The 12,200-nt window shown below is 56.0% G+C and overlaps 3 protein-coding genes across 3 annotated transcripts; all 3 read right to left on the reverse strand.

The window, feature by feature from the left end:
• Positions 1-3,523: 3,523 nt before the first annotated feature.
• SCP_0309850 (hypothetical protein) lies at positions 3,524-5,107 on the reverse strand (the record flags this gene model as incomplete). Its single annotated transcript, XM_027756370.1, has 2 exons — positions 3,524-4,687; positions 4,742-5,107. 2 exons carry the CDS (start codon positions 5,105-5,107, stop codon positions 3,524-3,526), a joined length of 1,530 nt encoding a protein of 509 aa, XP_027612171.1.
• A 738-nt stretch (positions 5,108-5,845) lies between these two features.
• On the reverse strand, positions 5,846-6,171 carry SCP_0309860 (hypothetical protein; the record flags this gene model as incomplete). Its single annotated transcript, XM_027756371.1, has 2 exons — positions 5,846-6,007; positions 6,067-6,171. The coding sequence occupies 2 exons, from the start codon at positions 6,169-6,171 to the stop codon at positions 5,846-5,848; spliced, it is 267 nt and encodes an 88-aa protein (XP_027612172.1).
• Positions 6,172-6,181: 10 nt separating this feature from the next.
• On the reverse strand, positions 6,182-7,820 carry SCP_0309870 (hypothetical protein; the record flags this gene model as incomplete). The annotated part of the gene is made up of 9 exons (XM_027756372.1): positions 6,182-6,241; positions 6,300-6,381; positions 6,429-6,527; positions 6,593-6,695; positions 6,746-6,962; positions 7,016-7,197; positions 7,263-7,441; positions 7,533-7,750; positions 7,815-7,820. 9 exons carry the CDS (start codon positions 7,818-7,820, stop codon positions 6,182-6,184), a joined length of 1,146 nt encoding a protein of 381 aa, XP_027612173.1.
• Between the last annotated feature and the right edge of the window lie 4,380 nt (positions 7,821-12,200).

Below are 12,200 nucleotides of genomic sequence, written 5' to 3' on the forward strand. Positions count from 1 at the left end.
AGCATTGCACAAACATGCATGTGTACGAGGATGTTCCCTGGACAGGATGATCAGAACGATTGTAGCATGGAAGGTTTCGCGCAACAGGTCGGACCGAAAATGCGAACGTAGAACTCCAGTGGAGTACTCACCTCTGAGCTCATCAATGTTAACGTTCATCTTCCAAGCTAAATGCTTTCGCAGTTCTGTATACAACAAATGAATGTACTTGTACTGAATTTCCTACATGTACCATATGCACTGACATCGTTTGCGGATGTGCTGCACTCCCGTGGATTCACCAGGTGAGAGGTGCGGGATCTGTGTCTACATTCACAGTTGCGGCCCGAGCACACTCCTCTTGCAGTGAGATGAATGGAGCACTTCGGCTCCGCTCGGAAGCTAGATGGTTATGTGCTGACGACGGCATTTGATCACCGGACGGGCATGCATGCCATGCATTGCAAATGCTTCAGTCATCAGAAGACTCTTCCGGGTCGGACATCGACACTCGGTGTAAGTTGCAGAGGCTAACATTCCAAAATCACTGACACTTCCCTTGCCTGTAGTACCGCCAGTCTACCAATACCCAGATGCTGCGTGCTCTGGTAAGTTGAGAAACTATCTACCTATCTATCTAATATGTACATGGAGAATGCGGGCAGTAATTCATGCACAAACAAATGAGCAAAGAGTGGATGGATTGTTGTCCTGGAACTGTTCCGTTCGCACTCATTCGCGTAGATTGCAAGGAACTCAAGATCGGCCACCCGGAATCTTGGATACAGCGGGATTGCATCAACGGCGTCCGCGGCAGATCTCTGAAGATGTCCAGCCTGGACCCGGTAAACATTAGAGGACGGACACGAGGCTATGAGCCTTCGTTGGGGCGCTTCTGCCTTGGGTTTGGAGTGAGTTCGAACATCTCTTATGCTTTCTTCACCCTGGTGAGCTCTCCCTGGTCCTCGTCCGTCCACACACTCATTGTCGACCTCTGCATGCTCAGAGGGCACTGCAAATTGAAGAAATTGGCGGTATAACCAGCCGGTATGCGAGATTGAGCGGTGAGCAAGAATTCAATTTGAAACCAGGTCGGCAAACTTCGCCGCTCAAGCTGCACGCGGGCGCGGAACTGTTACGACATCACGGGGCTCTCGGCTATGGCAACAAGTGCAGCAAATTTATTTGAAGCATACGTTCAGAAGATTCGGGGACTGTTGCGAAGGGGCTGGACAGGGTTGGCGGCGAGTCGGTGGAATTTGAGGTGAAGCGGGTGAGTCATGCGATCAGGGCCGGTTACTCACGCACGTCGTGTATCCAGGTGACTTGATCCGACGATTTTTTTCACTCAGACGACATGGAAACTCGGGGATACGTGCGCACGGACCACTGGCTGCGACTTAAATACTGGAATTTCCTCTATGTTCGACATCATCCAGCGATCCTCCCCTTTCTCCCTACTTCCTCACACCCAGCCAACTGATTCTCGACAACGTCTGTCGCGCTCATCATCTCCTGGCCGCCATGCTTCGCCCCGATGCTGCAAATGCACATGCCGCACTGAGGAGTACGTTAGTCTCCCCTCCTTTGCTCTCTGCTGATGAATGATAAACTGCCTCTGATCGCCACTCTATGGCATTCGAGCCTGGTCTCTACCCGAGAGGCTTGTTCATCGTTCGCTGTCGCTCTCAGGGTATTTTTCCCGAGTCCATCTGTCCACTGACAGCACTCAGATGCTTCAGATTTCCAAGGACCGAGAACGCGAGGAGGCGGAGAAGTGTTCCACCGCTTGCGTGCACCTCGCACCGTCTGTCTTACATACTAGACGATCGGGGGATTGTGATTGACAGCCAGCACCGATGAGTCGTCCGACGTTGTAAATATATGCAATTTGTGAGTTGTCTCGTCCCTTGCATTTGTTCGGGTGATTCTAACATGTCCATATGCAGGATGAAATAGATTTATTTTCTTCGGGTTGCATCTCCGCTCGGCGGAAGACTGACACCATCTGAGTTTCTCTGGATCTGTGGCACAACCTGACACAGTCTATAGGCAATCTTGGTGAGCACCCCACATTGTCCAAAAGTCTTGAAGGGCTGCTGACTTGTCTGTGTTGCACAGGAAACAAAATATATTTGTTGTCTATGGTCCCTGTACATACTTGAGTGCAACCGTGCTCTCATTGCGTGCTAGCACGACGCTGCGAAGCACTTGAGAATGCATTGCGGCGAGCTTACGATTCGATCGACGAGATAGCCGATCGAGTGCGTCTTCCCCGCACTGGTGAGTCCGATCTGTGCCCCACTGACTGTCCTGCACATCAGCACGGATGCCTTCTGAGTTCTGGTACTCGCGACACAGGTAAGCCTGCGTGCAGGCCGCTTGTTGCTTCTTTGCTTACCTTGAATTCGGGCGACACAGCTCGACTCGATTTCATGCCATCACAAGCTGGACGAGACGAAGTGCATCGGACGAGCCCTCAGTATGACAAGATCGACGTGAGATGAACCCGCGAGTTCGAAACAAAGAAATATATTTTGCTCCTACATAGTTTACTCTACTGTACCGCCCGCGTCATGCAGAGACGCAGCGGCACCGAGTGTGCTTGGGCATCGAGCGCAGACGCTACAGTGGGAACGAATCCCTGCGAGCTCGCGGACTGTGATCTGCTCGCCTGGCGGCGTCGCCCTCTCTCATCCGCCGAGTGCAAGATGGAAAGAATAACACGGCGTACCTGGGCGGCGTTCCGATGCTGCAATGCGAGCGCGGCTGCGAGCCCTGCAGCAGGGAGGACTGCATGGGCGGAGCAAGACGACACGCTGGAAGTGTTCACGCAAGACGAAGGCATTGTGCGTCAGAGAATTCTCCGCGGGAATGTCACTTCAATGCCTGCACAACCTGTAGTGCGAAACACTCGGCGTTGAGACGCCAGGGCACGACGAGGAAGGGCGCCAGGTCATGACCCATCGTCCTCGGTCGTTCAGTCCATTTCTACTGGACGAGGGCCGCGTGTGCATGACCGACAAACTGTTCGCGAGCTCGTCTTCTCTCACATGCTTCAGAGCTCGCTCCGCGTCGTATGTCCTCGTGCAATTCCGTGTGCGGGGAACCGAATGTCGAGCCTGGCATTGTGAGAACGCGCCCAACCGAGCGGACAAAAACCGTCCAGCCGCTCGTTCTACAGCACGTCCGTATGGAGCCATCAGGGCGTACACCATCGTCTTCAGTCGTTCTCGCACGCGCGCGCCTTTGCTCCATCTCTTCCTTGCTCGAGGTAGCGTTCCTCATCCATTTGTGTCATTTGTTCACTTTCGGCGCCGGAGGGGCGTGCACAGACTCTGCTCGTCTTGACCTTGCGATCGCGCTCGCGCCTGCGCCCGCGTTCTACTTCTTTTCTCTCCGCCCTGCATTCCTCTTCTGTATCGCGGCCTCGACATTCTCGCTCGCATCCGTCTCCAGTGTCTCGTCCGAGCCTTGTCTAGTGCTGGTCCCCGCATCGACGACGAGTCGAATATATCAGAATTTAAATGTGTTTGATATCGTCCTATCGCCTCCCTGATGTGCCGCCGCCGTACTCGCTGCCGGGCACCACGTCGTGGTAGAGCTGCTCCCCCCGACCGATCAGTGAATGGTGGTGGCGTGCATGCGCGTGCGGGTGTGGGACATGGTGCATCTGCATTGCCGCATACGGCGCACGCAGCGAAATCTGCGGGGACGATGTCTGCGAGGACGAGTCCTGCATCTGCTGCTGCACCGGCGAAACCTGCGTGTGCTGTGACCCGAGCTGGCGGGAGTGATCGCGCATCTGGTGATCCTGGGGTAGAGGTGAAACCGGCGCCGAGTGTTGGTATCCGACGTTGACGTTAAGTAGCCCGATCGGGCTCGCGCCGTGCGACATCGCCAACTGATGCGGATGCTGGTGCTGATGTTGGCGCTGGTGCTCGTACGTCTGCTGCTGTTGTGACTGCAGCGGCGACCGCACTTGCCCCTGCGGTGAGCGAAGCTGTGCCTGTGAAACCTGTTGCTGCTGCTGCGTCTGGATGTGAGTCTGAGATGGTCGGCGCATCATTTGTGGGGGTGGAGGATGCGCCGGAACCTGCTGCGCCTGCGTCTGCGTCTGAGGCTGCATTTGGAGGTGCGCCTGCGAATGTTGGCGAGCCATTTGCGGCGGCTGCAACTGGCGCTGAGCCTGTGGCTGTTGCTGGGCTTGCAGCTGTTGGTGCATCCGCATCTGCACCTGCGCCTGTACTTGCGCCTGCGCCTGCACTTGCGCCTGCGCCTGCGTTGGAGGCTGGGTTTGGGGTAGCTGGCGAAGCACTTGCGAGGGTTGCGGACGCGGTTGTATCGACGGCTGGATTGACGGCTGGGAGATGGGACCTGCGCGTGGGCGGTCCTTCTCGTCCACCGGCTGCTGAGGCTGGATATGCTGGAAGGAAGGGGGCTTGAGCGGCTCGCGACGATCCTGATCAAAGACCGGTGGTTTAGGGGGCTCGATGGGGCTGTCGACGGACATGTCGACGTCCCTGTCAATGTCGCGGTCGACGTCGATGGCGTCCTCATCGTCGGCGTCCGGGGATGTGGAGTTGGAAGGCCCCGCATCGGCTTGCAGGTTCTTTTGTGCGGCTATCTCCTCTGCGGTGAGGAAGCGACCGCCGGGACCGCGGGGACGGCGCATGGCATGCTTATGGCGCGACTCGTGGAGGTACGGCTGGCGTAGATGAGTTGAGGGCGCGAAAAATAATGAGGAGAGGAAGAGGGGTACCTTGCGCTGCTTGGAGAGCCTGTGCAACTCCTCGATGCGGGCGCGGGCGACGCGCCGTTTGAGGATGCGATAATACTGCTTCGCGTTGACATAGAGGGGCTCCTCGTCGATGGGGGGGTCGTCGTGTATCTGGTCGACGGGCTGGTCTGGGTCGCGCTGGTGGGAGTCCTGGGGTGGCTGCTGGTGGAAGAGGGGGACTGGCGCTGGAGAGTGCGGGGGCGAGGGACGGTGGGGGTAGAAGTTGTAGACGGGCTGGTGGGCTGGGCGGGGGTCAGCGTGCGGGGATATGTTTGTTTTCTGCGGAAAAGACTGACGGTAGGACGGATAAGCTGGGCCGGGGTGGAAGAGGTGATCGACGGGGTCCATTGATTGGCCTGGGATGAGACGCAATTCGGTGGGCGACGAGCGTTGCTATTGGCTTGCGGCACGACCAACTCAACGCCGCCTCTCCCTCCCCATTGGTCGGGAGCACGTGACCCGCTTCCCCGGTGGCTGCAAAGTCTCTGGTGATCTCTGGCCTGCATCGGATGGCTCGGAGGAAACATCCAGCATAAATTCGAGAGATAGGCTGTCTTTTCGTGCATAGGGCACTCTGGTGGGTGAGTCTTTCGTGCATAGAGCCGTCCGAGCTCTGCTGAGTCTCTCGCGCGCGCTCGATCTCGCGCCGTCTGACATGTGTTCTGTCTACGCTAGCTCCACGTCTCCCTCTCATCCTCAGCCTGTTCCTCCAGTCCTGCGTCCCTCGCCTCTCGCGCCCGGTCCTTCCTTCCCACCGGTCAGCTCCCCTTTGCCGCGCTAAGCCGCCGCCCGTACGCTCTGTTTCGACAACTCTCGCGCGCAGAGGATGGCTTCTCGTGCACTCGACCGAGGCGTGCCGTTCCAAGGAGATGAGCTCGCGAGGACGGCGCGAAGTTCTGCGAAAAAAACTCCGTCAGTGATCCCCTCGTAACGCGACGCACCACACCGCACCATCCCTTCTGCGGGAGATCGCGCGAGACCGCGCCCATCGTACTTTGCAGCTCGCGTGCTTGACAGTCGATCTCCGGTGAGTCTTCCTAATTCGAGGTTGACGTGCGTTGCGTTTGCTGACACTTGCGTTCCGCCTCACGCGTCCAGAAAGCCTGCCCATTGCGAATGCGGAGGACGCAGAATGCGGCCGATGAGGAGCCCGGGGCCCGCAACAGCACAGGCAAGCCTCAACAAGGCCTCCACCACACACGCCCCACGTTTCGTTCTCTGCAGCGCACTCAGAGGCGACGACACGGCCTGGAAACGCGTGCGAACGATTAGCAGCAGCAAGAACAGTGTGCAGAACACGCACGTACCACATCGCCGTCCAACGACACCGCGCGCGCGCATTCTGGCGTCGACCGCGAGAGTGCTCGTGTGACGAGCACACAAACGCGTTCCGTGCCTCGCGAGGTGCCCATCGCACCGACTTCAAACGCGCTCGGCCGCGTTGTACGCTTTCACCGCGTGGATCTCGGCGACGATCGACGCCTGGTCAGCCGAACACCATCAGCATCGGACGCACCACAAGGGACGAAACGACACCCACCGGTATCGCGCAACCCGCGACAGACAGCAGAACGACGAACCTGGTGCAGGCTTGCACAGCGGAGGGGGGGCGCAGTCGACCTCTGCGTCCCATCGACGAGACGCCGGGGGGAGGCCAACATCCACTCACGCAGCAGAAGGCTCCAGTGTTGACCGCAAGCCTTCGGGGGTACGTAGCGACGATCCGCGAAGGACGCCGGCCCAGCACCGGACGCACGGATATTCAAGCCTAAAAACGCCGAAATTCAAAGGTGAGTGCATTGCAAACACTGAACAAAGCAAAACCGCACTCACGTAGAAATCATGCAGGCACGGTGCATCGACAACCGCCGCACACGGGAGACGAACGCGCACGCGCGACGTCCCAATCCACGGCGTAATCGTGGAAGATCGAGGCCTGGTCAGGACTCAGCGGGACAGCTCTAAGGGTGAAGCAGCAAGACTCACGGTCTATGCGAGCCACGACGGCACGACGCGCACCTCGAACGTTCCACCAACGAGTGGGAGCGCGCCAGCACGAGAAGAACGTCGTCCTCAATGCCGCAGGCGACTCGGACGGGAAACCGCGGGGCGCTGCGCGCCCCTCTTCTCTGGACCTCAACGTTGGAAACACGCGGTGAGCGGCGTGGACGCGTTCAGTCTCGTACGGCACTGAGACAGAGGCCTTGCGACGCTGCCCTCAGCCCGCGATCGAAGACTGCCAACCCACAGACCGACTGGCAAGTGGTGGAGTGGGAGGAGAGCACGATCGGGACTGGCGGCGCTGCGCGCCGCCGCCCTCGCTACGCAACCGCTTCGCTCGAAGGCGTCGAATGGCGGGGACGTCGGTGCAATATCTTCTGCACCGCGTGACGCTCGCCGCTGGGCTTGGGCCTCGAGAATTCGGCGCTCCAAATCCCCTAATTTCACGGAGGGAAAGTGAGCTCCACGGGGCCCGCGACATCTAATGCGAAAGCCCACGTACCCGCTGCGTGCCCCCTCTCGACATCCTGCCGGACGCGCTCTCTTCGGCGAGTGAGAGGGGGACTCGCGGCGCTGCGCGCCGCTCCCCGGACCGCAGCCGTCTCCTTATCGTACAAGGGTCCGCGAGGAGAATGACACTTTCTCTTGAAGAGTGGATGACGCTCGCCGCTGGGCTTGAACCTCAGAAAATCGACGCAAGATATGACCTATTTTTGAGACGAAAAGGTGAGCTCGAGGCGGCCTGGGACATCTAACGCGGAGGTTCACGTACCTATATCGCTGACGGATGACGTCAAAGACGCTCTGCGACGTGCTCTCCCCGGTGTTCCAGGCTAGCGAGGAGGGACTGGCGGCGCTGCGCGCCGCTCCCCGCACCGCAGCCGTCTCGTTGTCGTACAGACGACGGCGAGGAGGACGATTCACTCGGTTGAGGAGTGGACGACGCTCGCCGCTGGGCTTGAACTTCGGAAAATCGACACGAAATATTACCTGTTTTTGAGGTAGAGAGGTCAGCTCGAGCGGCCTGGGACATCTAACGCGGACGCCTACGTACCCGCATCACCGATGGATGACGTCGAGGACATTCTGCCCGACGTGCTCTCCTTAGCGTTCGAGCGAGAAGGCACTGCCGGCGCTGCGCGCCGCCCCCCGGACCGCAGCCGTCCCACCGCCATACAGAAGACAGCGGGGAGGACGATACTTTCTCTTCAGGAGCGGAGGACGCTCGCCGCTGGGCTTGAGCCTCAGAATATTGAGACAAAACATTACCTATTTTTGAGACAGAAAGGTGAGCTCGAGGCGGCCTGGGACATCTAATCTAAAGGCCTACATACCCGTTGCGAGTCCGTCTCGCTCACAGCGTCGTCGTCGACCACGCTCTACCCGACATGCTCTCCTCGGCATTCCAGGCGAGCGAGATGGGCGGCTGCGGCGCTCCGCCCCGCTGCCCGGACCGTGGCCACCGAGCCGTCTTGCAGAGAATCGCAGGCACAGCGATGCACTCTCTTGAGGAATGCGGCACGCTCGCCGCTGGGCTTGAGCCTCGGCAAATTGACGCATCAATTTGCCTATTTTCGAGGTACGAACGTGAGCTCGACACCGCCTCAGATATCTAATGCAAATATCGACGTACTCGATACTAAATCACACTGAGAACCTATTGTTCTCGATGCGGTAGGCTCGCAGGACTCGAGAACATCCTCTGCATTGCATGCGAGGCTCGCAGCTACGCTGAGGTCCGAGATTCGAGCGAGGATGCCTGGAAAACAACATATGTAAGTCAGGGACTCTGGCACTAACATTAAGACATGCCTTTTTGAGATATATTGGTCGGATGCTGCTCTCGTGCTACATTCTCGACAACTCGGTATGATCGCGACTTGCAGCATGCTCATTGCAGTGCATGAATCTCGGGAATCCAAGTATGAAGACCTACATAAAAAGGATCCGTCAGATGAAATCGGATTCTACAATAATGCTAAAACATACTAGTCCGTTTGATGTGTGGTAGGAATGATGCCTTGTCGCAAGCTGCACCTCTTGTCGATGGCCACATACAGTTTCTATTCTCGCAGGGTTTCGTCAGCATGATGTGAGCTCTAATCAGTGTGAGAGAGCTCAGTACAAACCTCCGCGCATCCTTCCACACCGAGTTTCGCTGCGGCTTGCTGACCTTGAAACCACACATTGTTGGAGTGCTGCATTCTGGACTTGATGCGAGCAGCGAGAGATGTCAAGAGTGGGCGTCAGGTTAGTGAAACCTGTTCTGGAGGGAGAGAGGGAGGAAGGTGAGTGGGTGAAAGAAAAATGTGGGATGAAAGATATATTCAGGTCGGCCTGACACTGATGGCCGCTGATCGTAGCCGAAATTTGATGGGTCGTTGACATCTGGTGAGTAAACAGAGTTAGGCGGGGATCAGAAATCAGAAATTAGTAGTCATGACTACCCGAGGCGCGATCCAGAGATGTGATTGCTGATTGCTCGGTTGCTCCTTATGATGTCAGACTCACCCTTCCATTCCGAAATGTGATTGGCATGAACAAAGCAATCTGACGACATACCTGCTGGGGAACTGCATGGGAGGATAGGACAGGGCTTCAAGATCATGCTCGGGATACCTAGAAACAGCAAATAACATGGTAAGTGGGATCAAAGTATCTTGCAGAAGTGCCCCAAACGTCCTTGTGCTTCTTGGTCAAAGACGTGCAAAGATGTTTGGGGCATCTCTGCAAGATACCTGGATCTAATGATGCATCGGAGGTCCGTGTACATCTCCGGAAAGACTGACCTTCATATTCCGATGAATTACAGACTTTCTGAGACACAACTCCTACGTGGAAATGCCATCCGATCATGCACTGTTGACATGTCTGAGGACCGAGACTCGGATGGCAGCTTGACAATCGGACTGCAAGTGGTACAATTCAATTTCTACAAAAATACTATTACCAGACAGTGAGGCAACCACTTTGCAAGTAACAGGTCTTAGACTACAGTACACGAGATGGAGTTATCGACGCGAGAGACAAAGTGATGTGGATATCAACCCGACTCTGAGTCTTGAGCCAAGAGCACCATTTGACAGATTTGGTAAGTGTCGTTGGAAGCTCATCGGACGATTCACGGGTGCACGTCAGACTCAACTCTTTCTTTATCCACGCTGTCAACCACTTCACTGAGAACCGAGTGGCCTCCTCTGTGCTCTACATACCTGCTTTCGCACTGGAATGGTATGCTCCATGGTCTGCTTTCATTGCATGTGCAAATCCAAGTTCGGATGTTGTGCATGCCAGTGAGCGCGACTAGAATCTCCCTCCAGCAGTGTGATCAAGACCGCGGGAAGCATTGCACAAACATGCATGTGTACGAGGATGTTCCCTGGACAGGATGATCAGAACGATTGTAGCATGGAAGGTTTCGCGCAACAGGTCGGACCGAAAATGCGAACGTAGAACTCCAGTGGAGTACTCACCTCTGAGCTCATCAATGTTAACGTTCATCTTCCAAGCTAAATGCTTTCGCAGTTCTGTATACAACAAATGAATGTACTTGTACTGAATTTCCTACATGTACCATATGCACTGACATCGTTTGCGGATGTGCTGCACTCCCGTGGATTCACCAGGTGAGAGGTGCGGGATCTGTGTCTACATTCACAGTTGCGGCCCGAGCACACTCCTCTTGCAGTGAGATGAATGGAGCACTTCGGCTCCGCTCGGAAGCTAGATGGTTATGTGCTGACGACGGCATTTGATCACCGGACGGGCATGCATGCCATGCATTGCAAATGCTTCAGTCATCAGAAGACTCTTCCGGGTCGGACATCGACACTCGGTGTAAGTTGCAGAGGCTAACATTCCAAAATCACTGACACTTCCCTTGCCTGTAGTACCGCCAGTCTACCAATACCCAGATGCTGCGTGCTCTGGTAAGTTGAGAAACTATCTACCTATCTATCTAATATGTACATGGAGAATGCGGGCAGTAATTCATGCACAAACAAATGAGCAAAGAGTGGATGGATTGTTGTCCTGGAACTGTTCCGTTCGCACTCATTCGCGTAGATTGCAAGGAACTCAAGATCGGCCACCCGGAATCTTGGATACAGCGGGATTGCATCAACGGCGTCCGCGGCAGATCTCTGAAGATGTCCAGCCTGGACCCGGTAAACATTAGAGGACGGACACGAGGCTATGAGCCTTCGTTGGGGCGCTTCTGCCTTGGGTTTGGAGTGAGTTCGAACATCTCTTATGCTTTCTTCACCCTGGTGAGCTCTCCCTGGTCCTCGTCCGTCCACACACTCATTGTCGACCTCTGCATGCTCAGAGGGCACTGCAAATTGAAGAAATTGGCGGTATAACCAGCCGGTATGCGAGATTGAGCGGTGAGCAAGAATTCAATTTGAAACCAGGTCGGCAAACTTCGCCGCTCAAGCTGCACGCGGGCGCGGAACTGTTACGACATCACGGGGCTCTCGGCTATGGCAACAAGTGCAGCAAATTTATTTGAAGCATACGTTCAGAAGATTCGGGGACTGTTGCGAAGGGGCTGGACAGGGTTGGCGGCGAGTCGGTGGAATTTGAGGTGAAGCGGGTGAGTCATGCGATCAGGGCCGGTTACTCACGCACGTCGTGTATCCAGGTGACTTGATCCGACGATTTTTTTCACTCAGACGACATGGAAACTCGGGGATACGTGCGCACGGACCACTGGCTGCGACTTAAATACTGGAATTTCCTCTATGTTCGACATCATCCAGCGATCCTCCCCTTTCTCCCTACTTCCTCACACCCAGCCAACTGATTCTCGACAACGTCTGTCGCGCTCATCATCTCCTGGCCGCCATGCTTCGCCCCGATGCTGCAAATGCACATGCCGCACTGAGGAGTACGTTAGTCTCCCCTCCTTTGCTCTCTGCTGATGAATGATAAACTGCCTCTGATCGCCACTCTATGGCATTCGAGCCTGGTCTCTACCCGAGAGGCTTGTTCATCGTTCGCTGTCGCTCTCAGGGTATTTTTCCCGAGTCCATCTGTCCACTGACAGCACTCAGATGCTTCAGATTTCCAAGGACCGAGAACGCGAGGAGGCGGAGAAGTGTTCCACCGCTTGCGTGCACCTCGCACCGTCTGTCTTACATACTAGACGATCGGGGGATTGTGATTGACAGCCAGCACCGATGAGTCGTCCGACGTTGTAAATATATGCAATTTGTGAGTTGTCTCGTCCCTTGCATTTGTTCGGGTGATTCTAACATGTCCATATGCAGGATGAAATAGATTTATTTTCTTCGGGTTGCATCTCCGCTCGGCGGAAGACTGACACCATCTGAGTTTCTCTGGATCTGTGGCACAACCTGACACAGTCTATAGGCAATCTTGGTGAGCACCCCACATTGTCCAAAAGTCTTGAAGGGCTGCTGACTTGTCTGTGTTGCAC

The sequence above is a fragment of the Sparassis crispa genome (genome assembly GCF_003851025.1).
Source record: "Sparassis crispa DNA, contig_000002F, whole genome shotgun sequence".
In the NCBI taxonomy this organism is placed as follows: Eukaryota; Fungi; Basidiomycota; class Agaricomycetes; order Polyporales; family Sparassidaceae; genus Sparassis; species Sparassis crispa.